At 38.3% G+C, this 15,309-nt stretch overlaps 1 protein-coding gene across 2 annotated transcripts in view; it reads right to left on the bottom strand.

Moving 5' to 3' along the window:
• The window catches only part of GMDS (GDP-mannose 4,6-dehydratase), a 417,652-nt gene that overhangs the window by 211,403 nt on the left and 190,940 nt on the right, over positions 1–15,309 (bottom strand). For both annotated transcript variants that reach the window (XR_003534117.1, XM_027682650.1), the window contains exon 7: positions 14,764–14,891. Coding sequence is in view for 1 of the 2 variants with exons in the window: in XM_027682650.1 (XP_027538451.1) it covers positions 14,764–14,891 (128 nt within the window). In the remaining variant the exon portion in view is untranslated. The remainder of the gene's footprint in view (positions 1–14,763; positions 14,892–15,309) is intronic.

The raw sequence follows: 15,309 nt of genomic DNA, 5'->3' as shown, positions 1-15,309 counted from the left end.
CCAACTGAAATTCAGTCTTTGTTGTTGTATTTTTTCCCATCTAACTATGGGAACTAGAAGATTTATGGCTCTGTCAAAATAAAAGAATGAAGTTCCAACAACTGAAAAGCAAAAAAAAAAATTGTGTAAACAAACTGGCACTTTTTATTTGCTGACACCTCTCAGGCTTTGGTGTCTAGTGAACCTCTAGCAGAAAGAATGCTTTTGTTAAAGACTGGGCACCTGCTGCTATTAAAATTTCAGTAACACCTCAGATGCTACTTCAACAGTCCCCATACACAGCCTTGGAGGACAAATCTTTGCACTCTTTTTATTCCCAGCAACACACACATGCACATTCAGGCTTGCTTCAAGGCATCTGCAGCTGTTACAAAGCAGAAGAGGACACACACTGGGTATGAAAATATTATGTGGGTTGTTACTAAAAAGTCATTGTTAAAAAATTAGGTGTTAATTTTTGAGTTTCAGGGTGAAATCTGAAAGAAAGGTCTACCGTACTTGGTTGATCAGACGTGTGTGTAAGTTAAGGCCACTGTCCAATTGTGCACTTTGCCACCAGTAGGTAAGCAGTAGGATTCAAAGCTTAAGATCACTTGTGTCTTCTGCTAATTAGAAGCAACTACAAGGGTGTTCTCAATCTAATTTGTGTCACTGCTGACTAGTTTTATCATTTGCAAAAAAGCTGCATTTATTTTAGCAGTGGTAGCATGACAGACCCATTTGTGCTGGTAGGTTACACAGGGAATCCACATTTGCTGTCTTCTCCCCTAACCAAGTGTGCAGGCGGAGCCTGTGCCCAATACAAAATTACTGATTCTGCAGAAATGCAAAATATTCATATGCCAGTACATGAGATCCTGCAGAGCCAATCTCTTTTAGTTTCAGGAGTAGAAGTCTAATTAGTATTAAGGACAATTCTCAAGTCAAACTTATCTATTGAACACATGCTTCGCTTTTCTCTCTTCACTCAGTAAGGAAACAAACTCAAAATCTAATGCAAATGTTTGCTACTTTCTATGCATGTTTTTGTTTTGTGACCCGCTCAAGTTAGAGAATTTCAGTCTCTTTTCACAAACAGAATCAAGCACAGTGGCAGCTGGCAGCTCACTTTGGCCCAAGAGCAGGTGATGAGAACACAGCATTCTGTTATAAACTAGGGTCTTAATCCCCATCTTGTATTGCCCACACATCCCTCCCATAGGAAGATGCAGCATCAGCCGTGGTCCTCCTGAGTATAAATTTGCTTTTCTCTGCCAGACAGTGCTTCTTTTAGCTGCTGTAGAACTGGTTCTGGGTGGGATTCCAGATCCTAGCTTTCGTCCTGAGCACTCCTATTTTGTTCTAGTTTACAGGCAGTTTTATTTTCTACCTTTTATCTGCCTTCATGAAATAGAAAAGTTTGTGTGATTTTTTTCCTTCCAAGAAAGTGTAATAACACTGCAAGATCCAGCAGTACTTTCTAAAACCAACACAGCCAGAATTTGCAGTGACAAGTTAGTAGACTGTTTCACTGAAAGAGACTTTATATGAACCAGTATCTCAGTGAAAGCCATATCTAGGCAAAAATGGATCACTTTAAGATCCTACTAATAAAACTATCAGCTTAGTTACGAGTCAACTATTTTACAAGCAACTCCAGAACATAAACAACTGTTCAAGACATGGTTAAGATAGGGTTTTCAGAATTTGGCTTTCCTCCCTCCGCCTTGACATATTTATGACACATTGTATTTAAATGATCAGACTGCTACAAATCAGTGCGACTAATTGCCTATCATCAGCATGCAATTTCATGACACGATTTGTTCCCAAACCTCATATGAATAAATTAAGCCAAGGAAATTGAGTCTTATTTCTCTTTATTGCATAGTGTATTTTAAAGGTAAATGTCAAATGTGCATGATTCTGCTATTATTTAACACTACTTTCTATAATCACTCCAAAATTATTGTGATAATAATGATGATTAATTTAATTTTGGTTTGGGTGGACTTTTAACTCAAACTTGTTCTTTTGCCAGCTATACTTTTACACGTGTCTGTTGGTTTTACACTACCTTTCTTTAGATATGACTTTATGAACATCAGTAACAAAAAAGCCTTCTTTAAGGAAAGTCTAATTTACTTAATTACAAGGAGTGAGCAGTTGTGCACCAATTCCATCATTCTGTCAAACTTGAGACTGAAAACTGGCACTGAGCAGGCCAGGTGAAAACTCTTTATTATGCTTCCTGGTTTTATTGGTAATGTGTTAAATGTCATTTTAATGTCTCCTGAGGTCACTTTTAGAGCCAAATTGTGGCTGTCCCTATCACAGGTGTACTGTGTAACTCTGGGCAGGCACAGAGCCTCTTTCTCTTCTGCTGGCCTCTGCCTCCCTGTGCACAAATGTATGAATGCACAATGAATGAAGTCAAGTCCCACCTAAGTCAATAATCATATTTTTAGAAGAAGATTTCACTCTAAACCAGTTCCTGCAGTTGGTTTGCATCATCCTCGGTCTTCAGGCTTCCCAAGGGGGCAATGAGGGAACTCACAGCCCTACAGTCCTCTTGGGGCTTGAGGACTTCACGCATATTCTTACCCTGTATTGCTATCTGGATCAAATAGTATATCTTCTAATATAGCACCCTTATTTTTAAGACGCCATCAAAATGTTGTACATGATATTAAAGTGTTACATTAAGCATGCTCAGACCATAAGAACTTGCAAAAACCACCAACCAATACCAGCTCTAAATTGTTACTCAGCTGCTCTTTTCAAAAGGAAAAAAAAAAGGTTCTTCTAGAGATGAGGCACCAGTTAGCCTGTAAAAGGTCCTTGGAAGGGAAGCTCCTTTGTGCTCCACCTTGGCATTCCCAGAAAGCAGAACACAGAAGGGCCCTACTCTACAGCACGGTCCTCCTTGCAAACCAGTATAATTTCTTTTACCAGTACTATCAACTCAGAAAGACACATTCCAGTGGCGCATACCATGGTTATGGCACGTGAATCACTGGAAAAGTTTACAAGGTATTAGGGGCTGAAATAAAACATCAAATAAACATAAACATGGAACACACACATATAGGAGCAGTGGTAATTCCCTATCTGCAGCTTGAATACAACACTCAAATACAGCCTCCTCTGGGCAGGGGGGTTTCAAGAGCAAGGCTGCTGGTAACCAGATGATGGTGGTAAGAGGCCAGTGCCAAGCAGCAGCCAGGCACTTCTTGGGCTTTCCCTTGTTGGGAGATGGACTTATTGTGTATTGGTCTGTCACACAGCCTACAGACCATCCTGTCTTATGCCTCCTGACACCTTTCCAATAACCTGGGATACGCTTGTAATCTGGCAGATGGACAGTTTTAAACCAGCAGTGTTTTTAGTATATATCTACCTTGGATACCAGTAATAATACTGGCAATAAAATGAAAAGGGTATATTTAAAATATTTTCCCCTTGTCAATTATTTCGACTATAAAATGAATATGATATATTAAAAACCTGATGCTTGTTGAATTTAAAGCATCTCAGAGGAAGAGAGAAATTCCCACCAGATTTGGAAAAGTAGTGTTGGTCTGGAAATAAATGCAGTATAATAAATTAATTGTAAGGGGGAAAATATGCCTGTATTGCAAAAGAAATATACTGCATCAGCAATACAAAGCATTACTTTTTCTTGTAAAATAAAGCACTGTGCAGCAAGATCATATGATTTGTACGAAGTTTTCATTATGTCTAAATCAACATGTGTGCATGGTATTGGAGCATTAGGGTTGCCTTGATAGACTTATGGTGCAGAGTAACATCTCACCTGCTAGAGGTTAAGGCAGAAGCGGGAGTTTATGCTCTACTAATGCAATTTACTGCTCCTTAAAGAAACCCGTAAAGTGCATGTGGAAGAAGAGAAACCTCTTCCGATATTAAAAAAAAAAATCAAATCCATTTGCAGATCAAGAAATAATAATGCACAACTTGCACTAAAAAATATCAGCTTCTAAAAAGTACAAAGCTCATTATTAAGAGCACAGTTAAAGAGTAAGCAAGTGTGCTTGGACTGCATTCAATTATCAAAAAAAAAATCCCAATAATTTGTCCTTGAGAGAGGCAACATTTCATATTAATAGTTAGGGATCCCCTAATTTTCTTCTTCAAATGCAGTAGCAGAGATCCTTTTAATCCCACTGCGCAACTGAAAATTTGGAAGCAGATATATGGGCCTACTCACTTAAGCAGCATCATTAAAACCCTTATTTCACAAGAAGCAATGAAATGGCCACCAAGGTTGCTAGCAGCAGGAGTTGCCCAGTGCATCTGCAGGGTGTGTGAGGAAGGACAGCTGCTCAGCTCGCTTGCACCAGTCAGCCTCGACCCTCCTGCACAGGAGGAGGTGCTGGGACGGTTTGAAGGAACAACCAGCTGTTTCGCACAGCCCTCTCATAAGCTGCAGGCACTGGATGATGTCAGGGCCCCACTGTTTACTTCACTCTCTTCTTCGATTGCTGCAGGAAAATCCACCCCAACCAAACTGCCAAGCTGACTTGGAGCGGGGGCTAAGAAAACACTAATGTCACTCACCTGCCTTGCAAATGTAATGCACCTAATACTCCTGAGGAAAGACACAATTGCTTTTAGTGTAGATTTTGAGATGAAGAGAGAAAGGAGTCAAGCACAAGATAGTAATAAGCTTTCTTCACATACTTAACCTGGTAACCAAGTCAGCCACCCCTAGGGAAAGCTTAAAATCGGCCAAAGAAGGCCAACTGGAAAGTTCAGCTGCTCTATCTTTGGATCATTAATGTTGGTTGTTAGGTCAAGGCTTCATCCAAAAACACCTACAGCTAAAATTCAAGTATTTCTGCTACAACTAAAAGTGGCATATTAAGTGCACCCTGTGGGTTTGGGGAATGTTTCCCACTCAAACACACAAAAAAATGTTATTTCTTTTCTGTACCCAGATCAGGAAAGAACAGTCACTCTGCTGATAACCAATCTTCTTAATAATGCACAGAATATTAACAGCTAGAGTACAATAAAAGTGAGCCCTGACATTTTAATTTATCCTCTGAAACATTTCTTCTTTCAGTGGAATGACCTGAAACTGTTGGAGGGCTAAAAACTTTGGTTTTGAGAATGCACTGCCCATGATGTTTTACTGGCTTAATTTCAAATGAAAACAATTACTGTATAGTGAGGATGCTGCCACACAGACATAACAACACCATTAACTATTTTTGACTTCCAGTGTAAATTGAACCATTATGGGGTTTTAAAAATGTCCTCATTAAATTTTAATGATCTGTTTTAAGGGAGTTTTTCCCCTTATTAAAATTCAAACCAACTATGCTATAGAGCTTTCTCAGAATGTGGTATGCTACTCTAAGATTCAAATAAACCTGTAAATCATAGATTAGTTAATAAAGAGAAACTATCTGGATTATTACAGGTGGGGCTGGTAGCAGTACCTGTTATTAATGTTACCTAACATTTACCAATAAAAGACGCTGCTTCTCATTCTTTAAAATGTTGCCAAATACCAACTGATTGAATAAAAAAATTTCTGAGTTCAAAGGTAGACATACCTGGTTGGTTTTATTTTCTTTCTTTCTTTTTTTCCACTCATGATAGGAAAAAGAGCAAAGAAAGAAAGGAAAAATGTCAATTGAAGTGATTCAGCTCATTAAAGAATACATTTCATTTGTATTAGTTCTCTCATAAACTTCAATATTTTTTTCCGTGAACTAGGGGTTTCCTTATTGTACAGTAAGTATTTGAAATTTTGCATGCAGAGGGCTAGGGAATTTTTATGAGAACATTTCCTTCAAATTTGCCTTGAACTTGTCCAATTCATAAAATTTATGTGGACTACAACGGGGAAAAAATGTTGAAATCATGATTTACACACACTTAAGAGAGACTTGTGAGACCTCTGCTGCTAAATTTTGTAAAGATTCACCTTGTGGCAAACACACTCCACATTCCATGATGGGGCAGTGGTTTCGCTCCAGGTGCAGCTGCAGCCTTGAGCAGGATCTCTGGTGTATTCACTCTCTGGGTCCAGGCAATCTCATCTCCCTCGTGAGATTCATCTCTTTCCCACAGTCTCATCTGCAGTTGCCCCAAGTTAAAATCACCATGAGACTGACTGGAAGATGGAATAGACCTATTTTTAAAAAGCCTGGCTTGTTTTCACCCTAGTGTTACATTGCCACCTGCTAATGAGTAAACATTGTCCTGTAGCATGCACTGACGTGGACTGCAATGATGGTGTATATATACTGCATTATGTAGTCTCTCTGTTGACATTCATATGTTTTCTACTGACCTTATAACAAGTAAAAGTACAGCTCCTAAATGTGGACCTTGTAATAATTTTACTTGGGTTTTCACGTATTGTCGATAGAGTAGAAAACTAAAATTATAGGAACACAGTGTGCATTTACAGTTACTTATGCAAAGTGCCTTAATTTGGTATTTTCAAGAAGAACACACTACAAAAGCAGAATTTGTCAGGAGAACTCTTGTAGTTGTATTATTTGATGGAAGAGATACTGCATTCAAGTTACAATGGCAAAATAGTCAGTCTCAGAAATATGACAACAATACATAATTTATCAATCTGGAAACCTTATACTTGAAAGAAGCCTTAGTCTAACCTTTCCATCACTCCAATTGAATTGTAAGACCACCACTGTAACAAGACCACTTAGAAAACCACCAGGGTGGCCTTGATAATAATACACATATCATTGTTGAGACACAGGAAACTAAACCAGATGGTTTTGCTGAGGAAAGCATTTTTTTTTTGCTTTGTAAATCCTAAAAACACTAATAGGTCAAACATGAAAGTGGTGAAAAAGAAAGTTAAAGGAAAATCTATGCAAATAATAAAAAAGAAAATCTATTTATGTATATGTTTCCCTCACAGAAAATACATCTGATAGAAAATAAAAAGGGAAAAATGTGCTATAGTTCTGAAATAGATCAGGATAGTTTTCTGAAAGGACAAGAAGTCTAACAGCAACACTTACAGTTGGACTTACAGTCTACCACTGCTGCTGGAAATCAATGCCATACAATGTGTATTAGACAGAACACCTAGATATTGTAATTAATACCCTTTTCTTTCTTCATTTTTATGTTTTAATTAAGGAGACCATTCTTGTCTATTGTAATAAACTACTTACTTTTGCGCACAATCTCTTATTATCAATCATATAAAATTTAAAGAGAAAATAGCACCTACATGAAATTGAAAATAATTTCCACAAAAATCATCCAGGCACAGAAACATACTGTCCCTTAGAGGTGTTCAAGGAACAACTGGACGTGGCACTCAGTTCTCTGGTCTAGTTGACAAGGTGGTGATTAGTCACAGGTTGGACATGATGATCTCTGAGGTCTTTTCCAAGTTCATTGATTCTGTGGTTCTGCGATATTCAGGTTGTGTATGTGTGTGCATGAGCACATGAATAAAGCGTGTTCAAATTTTCTCATTTATGCTGTAATTATTTAGAATCATGTTATTTACAGACTTCAGCATTTCAAAAACCATGAAGGAGTTGGTTTAGGTTTGTTTTTCTTTAATGTAGACAGCATCCACATGAGTAAAATTAAGATGATAGACAGAGTGTGTTGCTCTGTTGGGAATTGCAATTATTCCTAATAGTCAAGAATTCTAATCTAAATTACACTGAAAGAAATGCATTGTAAGGTCTTTTATTGTGCAGTCTTATTTACAAAAATGTAAGCCTTTATTTAGCATTAAAAGGAAACTTTTACTATCACAGTTATTCTAAAACATGTTCTCTCTTCCTAAGGGAAAGTTTGCCCATATTTTCAAAATCTGAAAGAAGATGCTTGAAATTTATACCTCCACTTTGCTGGCACCAAATCATGCTCTAACAGAAAGAAAACATAATTATTTAAATTTCAACTTTTTCTCTGCTTGTATGGGAGAATGGAGAAGAAATGTACGCTGAGCTTCACTATATGCTTATAATTCATGACAATTCATTTTAGTACCTCTCAGAAATAGCTTTGGAAAAAATGTTTGGTCTTCAGTCCCACTCTGAAGTTTTTGACTAAAATCAGAGAGTTAAAAGAGTGGTTTCTGAAGCCAGATGTCAAGGCGGGCCACAGATGCCCTACTGAGCCTAAGGAGCCTGATGGAGCCTACCTGGACAGCAATAAAGAGAGAGAAATTACGTCAGTGTCTCGCAGGGTCTGATCTTGATTCTGCATGAGAGACATGCTGGGGAGACACCGGTTTTGTGGCCAGTGATGCCATCTACCACTTCATATCAAAACTTGAGCTCTTTTGTAGTGTTGGAATGTTGTTGAGGTGCAATATGTACAAATAATTTACTAAAACAATGGTAGCATGAATTGCCCTTGGAAATCCACTTATCTATGTCTTTTCCCTATAGACTCAACCAGAGGGAAGATAATCTTTTCTTAGTGGACCTGCTCTTCCAGCTCTCTTGTTGTGTCATGAGGAAGTGGCTGCATTGCAATGCCAGTGCCTGTTGGTCAGCGCTGGGTGAACTTTACTGAGACCAGTTGAAACTGTGCTGTGCCCACTTAGGCTGCCTGCGTTGTATCCTGAGAACTGGATCATTATTTGCGTGGATGATTGATTGAACATATTACCATAGTCAAATGTCCCTTCCTTTATCCTGGACACATCATATCTCCACATGACCAAAGTATTTACATGAGGAAATCAAAGAATATTCCGTCCTTGGCAAATGCATACTTACTTCAGGAAGATATTGCTTTCTCAACAGTCTCATTCTTTCAGCATGAGACTTAGTTCTACATTAAAGATTTTTAAACTATTAGAAAGAATCTAAGGTGGAATAGTCATTGTCTCATTGCCTTTAATATACATGCTTCCAGAAAAGATAATGCTTCAGCTAGTACCACCTGTCAAGAGTTTAATGAACAGTCAGTAGTGGTTCCAAAGTCTATCACATTTTTCTCCTAAAGGTTCATACAGGCCTTGCTGCTCTCACAATTACTTCACTTAGATGGAAGCAATAAACAGTTCAGTGGATAATCACATCAATTGGAGCAGATTTGATTTTATTCGAAGATAAGTTTGGCTTAACAGAGCCATCAGTTATCCCAGCTCAGGAAAGCTGATGGAAAGAAAATGTTCTCATTTGGAAATACACAAAATACACTTTACCCTCATACTAAAACAAGTCCAGCACTGAGAGTTTGAAATTATTTCTTAACTTTTATTATTAGATTCTTCTTTATTATTAAAGAAGACTTTAAACATAAAAACAAAGCAGTAGGAAAGGAAAAACTTTTTCATTTCAGTCCATAACAAAAAGGTAACCCCATTTAGAAACATGTCTTGAGTTCATGAGGCAATCTCATAACTATAGGAGGTATTGATAGTTACATGGACAGATACAACTGACTTTCTTCTTACAACCAACAGTCCTTAACAAAGCCAGACTGTCACAAACAAGAATTCAGGTGGGATGACAAAAGGATTAATCAGAAAAAACTTCAAGTCTTAGCAGACTAAGGTAAAATGTATCTCCAAAGACAACATATTCTTAACACTATAAGAAAACAACAAAACAGAACTAGAAATGCCTTGGTCAATGGTCTTGCTGGCTGACTCCTTTTCTTACGCGCAAGAGTAAAGTAAAATTTTAAATAATTCTGTCTGGCAAGAGTTTTTATACTTAAACATACACACAAACATACAAGAAGTGATTTCCCATAACAGAAATGGTAGCAGTTGCTTCCAAGGGTCAGTTTCTGCCTATTAGAGTGGTGAATAGAAAAATCATGAATAAAAGACCAGGTGATGCCGACTAGAGATTAAAACAAAGACTAGATTTTACTATATCAATTTCAATGGGCACAAAATTGTTTAAGACAATAAAAATGACTGCATTTTCTTATGTATTTTAATTGCAGAGTAAAGTATGAATCAGCACCCCTACCTATTTAAAAAAAAGCAAAAAAAAGAGTAAGATGGAAAGTCTCTCTTCAAGCAGTTTCTTAATATGCTTGGTTGGCTTGTACAATAACTTACTATATTACTTATTTATAAACTATTCTCTTTTGCTTTGATTGTTTTCTTTTCCATTATTTAAATATAAATTAATGGAAGCTGATTCCCATACATTCAGAATACCAAATACACCCTGATTTCACCACGAATGTAGGCCCACACTTAATTCTAAACATTTGACTAGACATGTAATTAATTGAATTGGAGTCAATTAAGACCAAATTATGAGTCCTCTGTAATTACTGCTTGAAATACTGCTGGATTTCTACTGAAGGCAAGAGAGAATATTTCTGATCTGTACAAATACCTAAAGATTATTAAAACTGTTATCTTTGACTTGTTCTGTTAGTTTTGTAAGACATATATTGGTGGGCTTTTCCTGCATTTATCAATGCAGTATTTCTGCTGTCTGCACAACACTGAGGTGTAGGCAGCACAACTGCAGAAGGCAGCCTGATCATCAGCTTGTGATAAAGAGGAAACTGAAGGAAAGGAAGAAAAAATCTCAGCTGTTGAACTGTAATATGAACTTGCTCTTTTTCCACAGGGTAGGAGGGCTCTGCAGAGGTACCTGAACCGGCTGGATCAATGGGCCGAGACCAACGGTATGAGGTTCAACAAACGCGAGTGACGGCTTCTACACTTTGGCGAAAGTAATCCCATGCAGTTCTACAGGCTGGGGTTAGAGTGGCTGGAAACTGGCCCAGAGGAAAAGGACCTGGGGATGCTGCTGAACATGAGCCAGCAGTGTGCCCAAGTGGCCAGGAATAGCAATAGTGTGGCCAGCAGGACTAGGGAAGTGATTCTTCCCCTGTACTCGGCACTGGTGAGGCTGCACATCGAGTACTGTGTTCAGTTCTGGGACCCTCAATTCAGGAAGGACATTGAGGTGCTGAAGTGGTTCCAGAGAAGGGCAACAAAGCCAGTGAAGGGTCGGCAGCACAAGTCCTGTGAGAGGCTGAGGGAGCTGAGGTTGTTCAGCCTGGAGAAGAGGAGGCTCAGGGGAGACCTCATCACTCTCTACAGCTACCTGAAAGGAGGTTGTAGCCAGGTGGGGATTGGTCTCTTCTTCCAACATAGTCTTATGCACCAGGGAAGGTTTAGGTTGGACATTAGGAAGAATTTCTTCACAAGAAAGGGTGATTAGATACTGGAATGAGACACCCAGGAAGGTGGTGTACCATTCCTGAAGGTGGTTAAGGGAAGACTGAACACGACACTTCACTGCCATGGTCTAGTTGACATGGTGGTGTTAGGTCATAGGTTGGACTTGATGACCTCAGAGGTCTTTTCCAACCTAATTGATTCTGTGATTGTGTGATTGATGGGCATTTTTTAATGGTCCAAGGTAAATGTTTTTAAGATCTATATTTATTTGAAATAAGACTCTTGGGTGAGGAAAATCTGTATGATTTCTGAGGAAATGTGTATGATTCCTTCTGTTTTATAAATGGCATAGAAATGACACAGACTCTTAAGGCTTGTTATTGAACTAATAATTGAAAATACCTGGCAGATGGTCTGCAACAAATAAAAGGTACGTTACCATCACAAAGCAAAATAGTACACAGAAGATTCATATGTCAACAGCACTGATATATTGTTTTTCCTCTTCTAACTCAGTGGCATTGATCCTTATCTCAAATATCATCCCATGAGACTTGTGCTGGATCACAGCAGAGTAAAAATTAAGAAAGAGGTAGCAAGAGGCAGCAGCAATTTCTGCCAATATGTTGAGTTACCACTGTAATTTTAGATGGAAAATTTTTGGTGTGGGATTATCAATTTTAATGTCTACTTCTTTCTATTCTATTCTCTTCAAACACTGAATAGAATCCTTTCTTTCTAGTGAGTTGGACTTCCCAGTTTTCAGCACAATGCTGCTGTACCCTGTGCATGCAGGTGGCAGTTCAAGTTCCAGAACAAAAGCCTAATCAAACACATATTCCAACTGTTCTCCACTGATATGAACCTATGTTTGAACTTCAAACTTCTGAATCACCTGTTACTAAAGCTAACCCCAACCCATCGCTTGGTGGGCACATACATGCTTCAGTGCAGGAACACTCTTCCCTACTTTACTGTATGCAAAGGATTTTGCCCAAAATCATACTGGCCTTTGTAACCACCAGACATTCTCGAGTTGAACACATACAGGATACAGTCTTTCCACAAAGTCAATGGGAATTTGCTCATCAACTTTCATGAGATCAGGAATTGATCCATAATATTTTATAAAACAACAAAAAGGAATGCATTTATGGTTTTATTATTATCCCTAATAAGGAAATAAGAAGAAAGAAAACACAGTACATGGTCTGTCTATATGCACATGTGTTACTTGTATTAATATTGATGGGATTTAAAACTACATATGGAGAGGATAAGATATATCCCTACGTGTTCAGCCATATGCTTAAGGAAGCTCCCCAAATGCTTGTAAATATGATCATGCTTTCTAACATACTATGTATTTATTTGAACAACGTTAAATCTCTAAGCCCTACTTTCCAGTCCATTAAAGCCTCAAATAATTGTTTATTTCCAGTTTAAAGTTACTCTATTTTTTAGCCATTAGAAGGCTGCCTGTAACCACATTTTCACAATACTCAGGGAATTAGAGAATTGATAATAATTCTCCCATTATCCGAAGGGATACCTCTCTGGGATGAGAAATACTCAAGAAGAACTAAATTTTAGAGAGGAATTCTTTCCAGAAGATTTTGGAACAGGCCCAGAATGTGTAGCTGAAAGGCCTGGAATGCTACTTGCACAAAAAACATGTGTTTGTGCCATAGACCTCAGACAACTACATTCCTTCTGGAGGCCAAAGGCCTTGAAAGCTAGTCATTCTTCTGAATAGACTTGTTCTCATTTCCTTTTTGATTTTAAAGATTTGAATGATAGACTTGATAGGCTGAGGGAGTTGGGCCTGTTCAGCCTCAAGAAGAAACAGCTGAGAGGGGATGTATGTCATCACTGTATATAAGTATCTGATGGGAGGGTGTCAAGAGGTTGGGCCCGGGCTCTTCTCTGTGGTGCCAAGCAATAAGACAAGATGCAAAGAGCAGAAACTGATGCACAGGAAGTTCCACCTGAATATGAGGAATAACTTCTTCACTGTGTGGGTGACTGCACACTGCAATAGATTGCCCAGAGAGGTTGTGGAGTATTCCTCACTGGAGATATTCAAGAACTCTCTGGACACAACTCTAGTCAAAATGCTCTAGGATAATCCTGCCTGAGCAATGAGGTTGGACCAGATAACCCACTGTGGTCCCTTCCAACCTTACCCACTCTGTGTTACTCAGAACACAGGACAAGGGTCTGACACAGAAGGCACAAGAGGGTTATTCTGCATTTCCCTTATGGAAGAAGACATCAGGATTCATCCCATGATTTATGACTTAGTATAAGTTGTCTTGGAATGAGACAGCCAGAGTCTTTATGAAATATCCAATGCCTGTTAGCAAATTATATTCCTTATGTTCATGCAACTAATCATTTTATTTGGCATCTTTTACTTCCTTTCAGTTGAGACTTGGTAACTGATTTTATGAACACTTGACTATAGTTTTATGCATTAATAATATGATAGGGCTGGTTTACTGCTTCAGCTAATGTTATAGCCACAAATATAGAACAACAGTCATGAAGGCACAGTCATAACACTCATGGTGCCCTTAGCATCTCACACACAAATGCTGCACAGAACCAAAGCCAATTTCAATTACAGCTGACTGGCAAAAGGAACCTTCTTCGCTTACTTTAATGTAACCCTTTTGATGCCAAGGCGATATGGCTGTTTACATTGAGGTATTATGATTTTGTTTTCTTGCTGTTTCTTTTTGACCATAAACAAGATTTGAGAGCTCAGCTTTTACTTTATCTTTAAAATCTCAATTTATGATAAAAATCAGACTTTTTCCTACTGTGATACTTCTTATTTTGTAATATAGAAAAACAAAACAAACAGTCGTCATCTTTTTAAACTGCATCAATGAATGGTGAAGTCAAATCCGGTTTCCCAGCAAGGAATTATTAAAAGACAGAAATAGTCCAATGACCACAGGAAATCTTTAAGCACCAAAATGGGGACAAAAATCTCCTGGGGAAAAGACAATATTTCCTACATGCTCATTCGTGTCCCCTTGTAATACAATGCAGGGATATTGTTTGTTTGTCTGCTTAAGTAGATGGGTAGAATAAAATTAGAAACAAATCCTGACTACAAAAACATTTCAAACACTAAATTCAGGCTCATGCATTCCAATACCTGCCATCACAACGACGTTGTGATGCTTCTTTCTAATGTATAAGCAGAAAGACCTTTGATCATTAACATACACATCCTTCTTGCCTTATTAAATAAAAGTCACCAACCTCCAGCAGGATCTTTGACTTCAGGTCACACTGCATCTTGCTGCAATTTTAATATTGGTCATAAAATTTGTCAGAAGAATGGAAGAAATACTCTAAAATAGATCCACATTATAGTCAGACCCCTTCCCCAGGAATTCAGGCAAGGAATGTAAACCCAAAGATTTATTTTTCTGCTCAGGTCATGCCTGGGGTAGACTGCTGTGTTACTAAATTCCCTAATCTGAAGTCAAGAGCAAGACAAAGTTAACAGACCTCAACAGGCAAAAAAAATCTCAAGATAGCCCTCCATGGACCACGACCTGAAGTTACAGCATTATCCCCACCATGAAGATGACTCAGAAAAAGGCCCAGCTTACCTCAACATAGTCCCTGGCATGACCCCAGTCTCTCTTAGCATCCAGATTGCCCAGGCTGAAACAGTCCAGCTGTCCAAGGTGAATCTTTGCTACCGATCGGCTAATTTTTCGAGTGACAAAGTTAGACCCTGAAATAGAAATAAAAGGTAGTATAAGCATAGTCACAGTATGTATACTGTGTATACCTTGTATACTCAGTTCATGGTCCTTTCAGTCTTCATTTACTCTCCTTACATCACCTAGACCCATGCCATCTTTCATCATTTGAGCAGGCTAAGAAGCTTCCAGTGCAAGTGTCACATTAACTGCAGTTTCACAGCAAACATCTTCCTTTGTGGGACTTCTTAAGCATTCCTAATTTGCTGCCTCAGTATTCACTCCAGGCATAGAGCCAAAGAAAACCATTTGGAATGTCAGTTCTTAAACACAAAATGCAAAAGGTTACATAAAGAAGACAGACATCTTAGACCACCCTCAAGTTTTTTGTTGCCGTTTCTGTTTTTATTTTTAATTTTTTTAAAGGAATGCATATCTCTAAATAAATTT

Source organism: Neopelma chrysocephalum, unplaced genomic scaffold, assembly GCF_003984885.1.
Source record: "Neopelma chrysocephalum unplaced genomic scaffold, ASM398488v2 Primary Assembly neopelma1_22b, whole genome shotgun sequence".
In the NCBI taxonomy this organism is placed as follows: Eukaryota; Metazoa; Chordata; class Aves; order Passeriformes; family Pipridae; genus Neopelma; species Neopelma chrysocephalum.
Note: the sequence above shows the minus strand (reverse complement) of the source record. Positions and strands in the feature narration are given on the sequence as shown.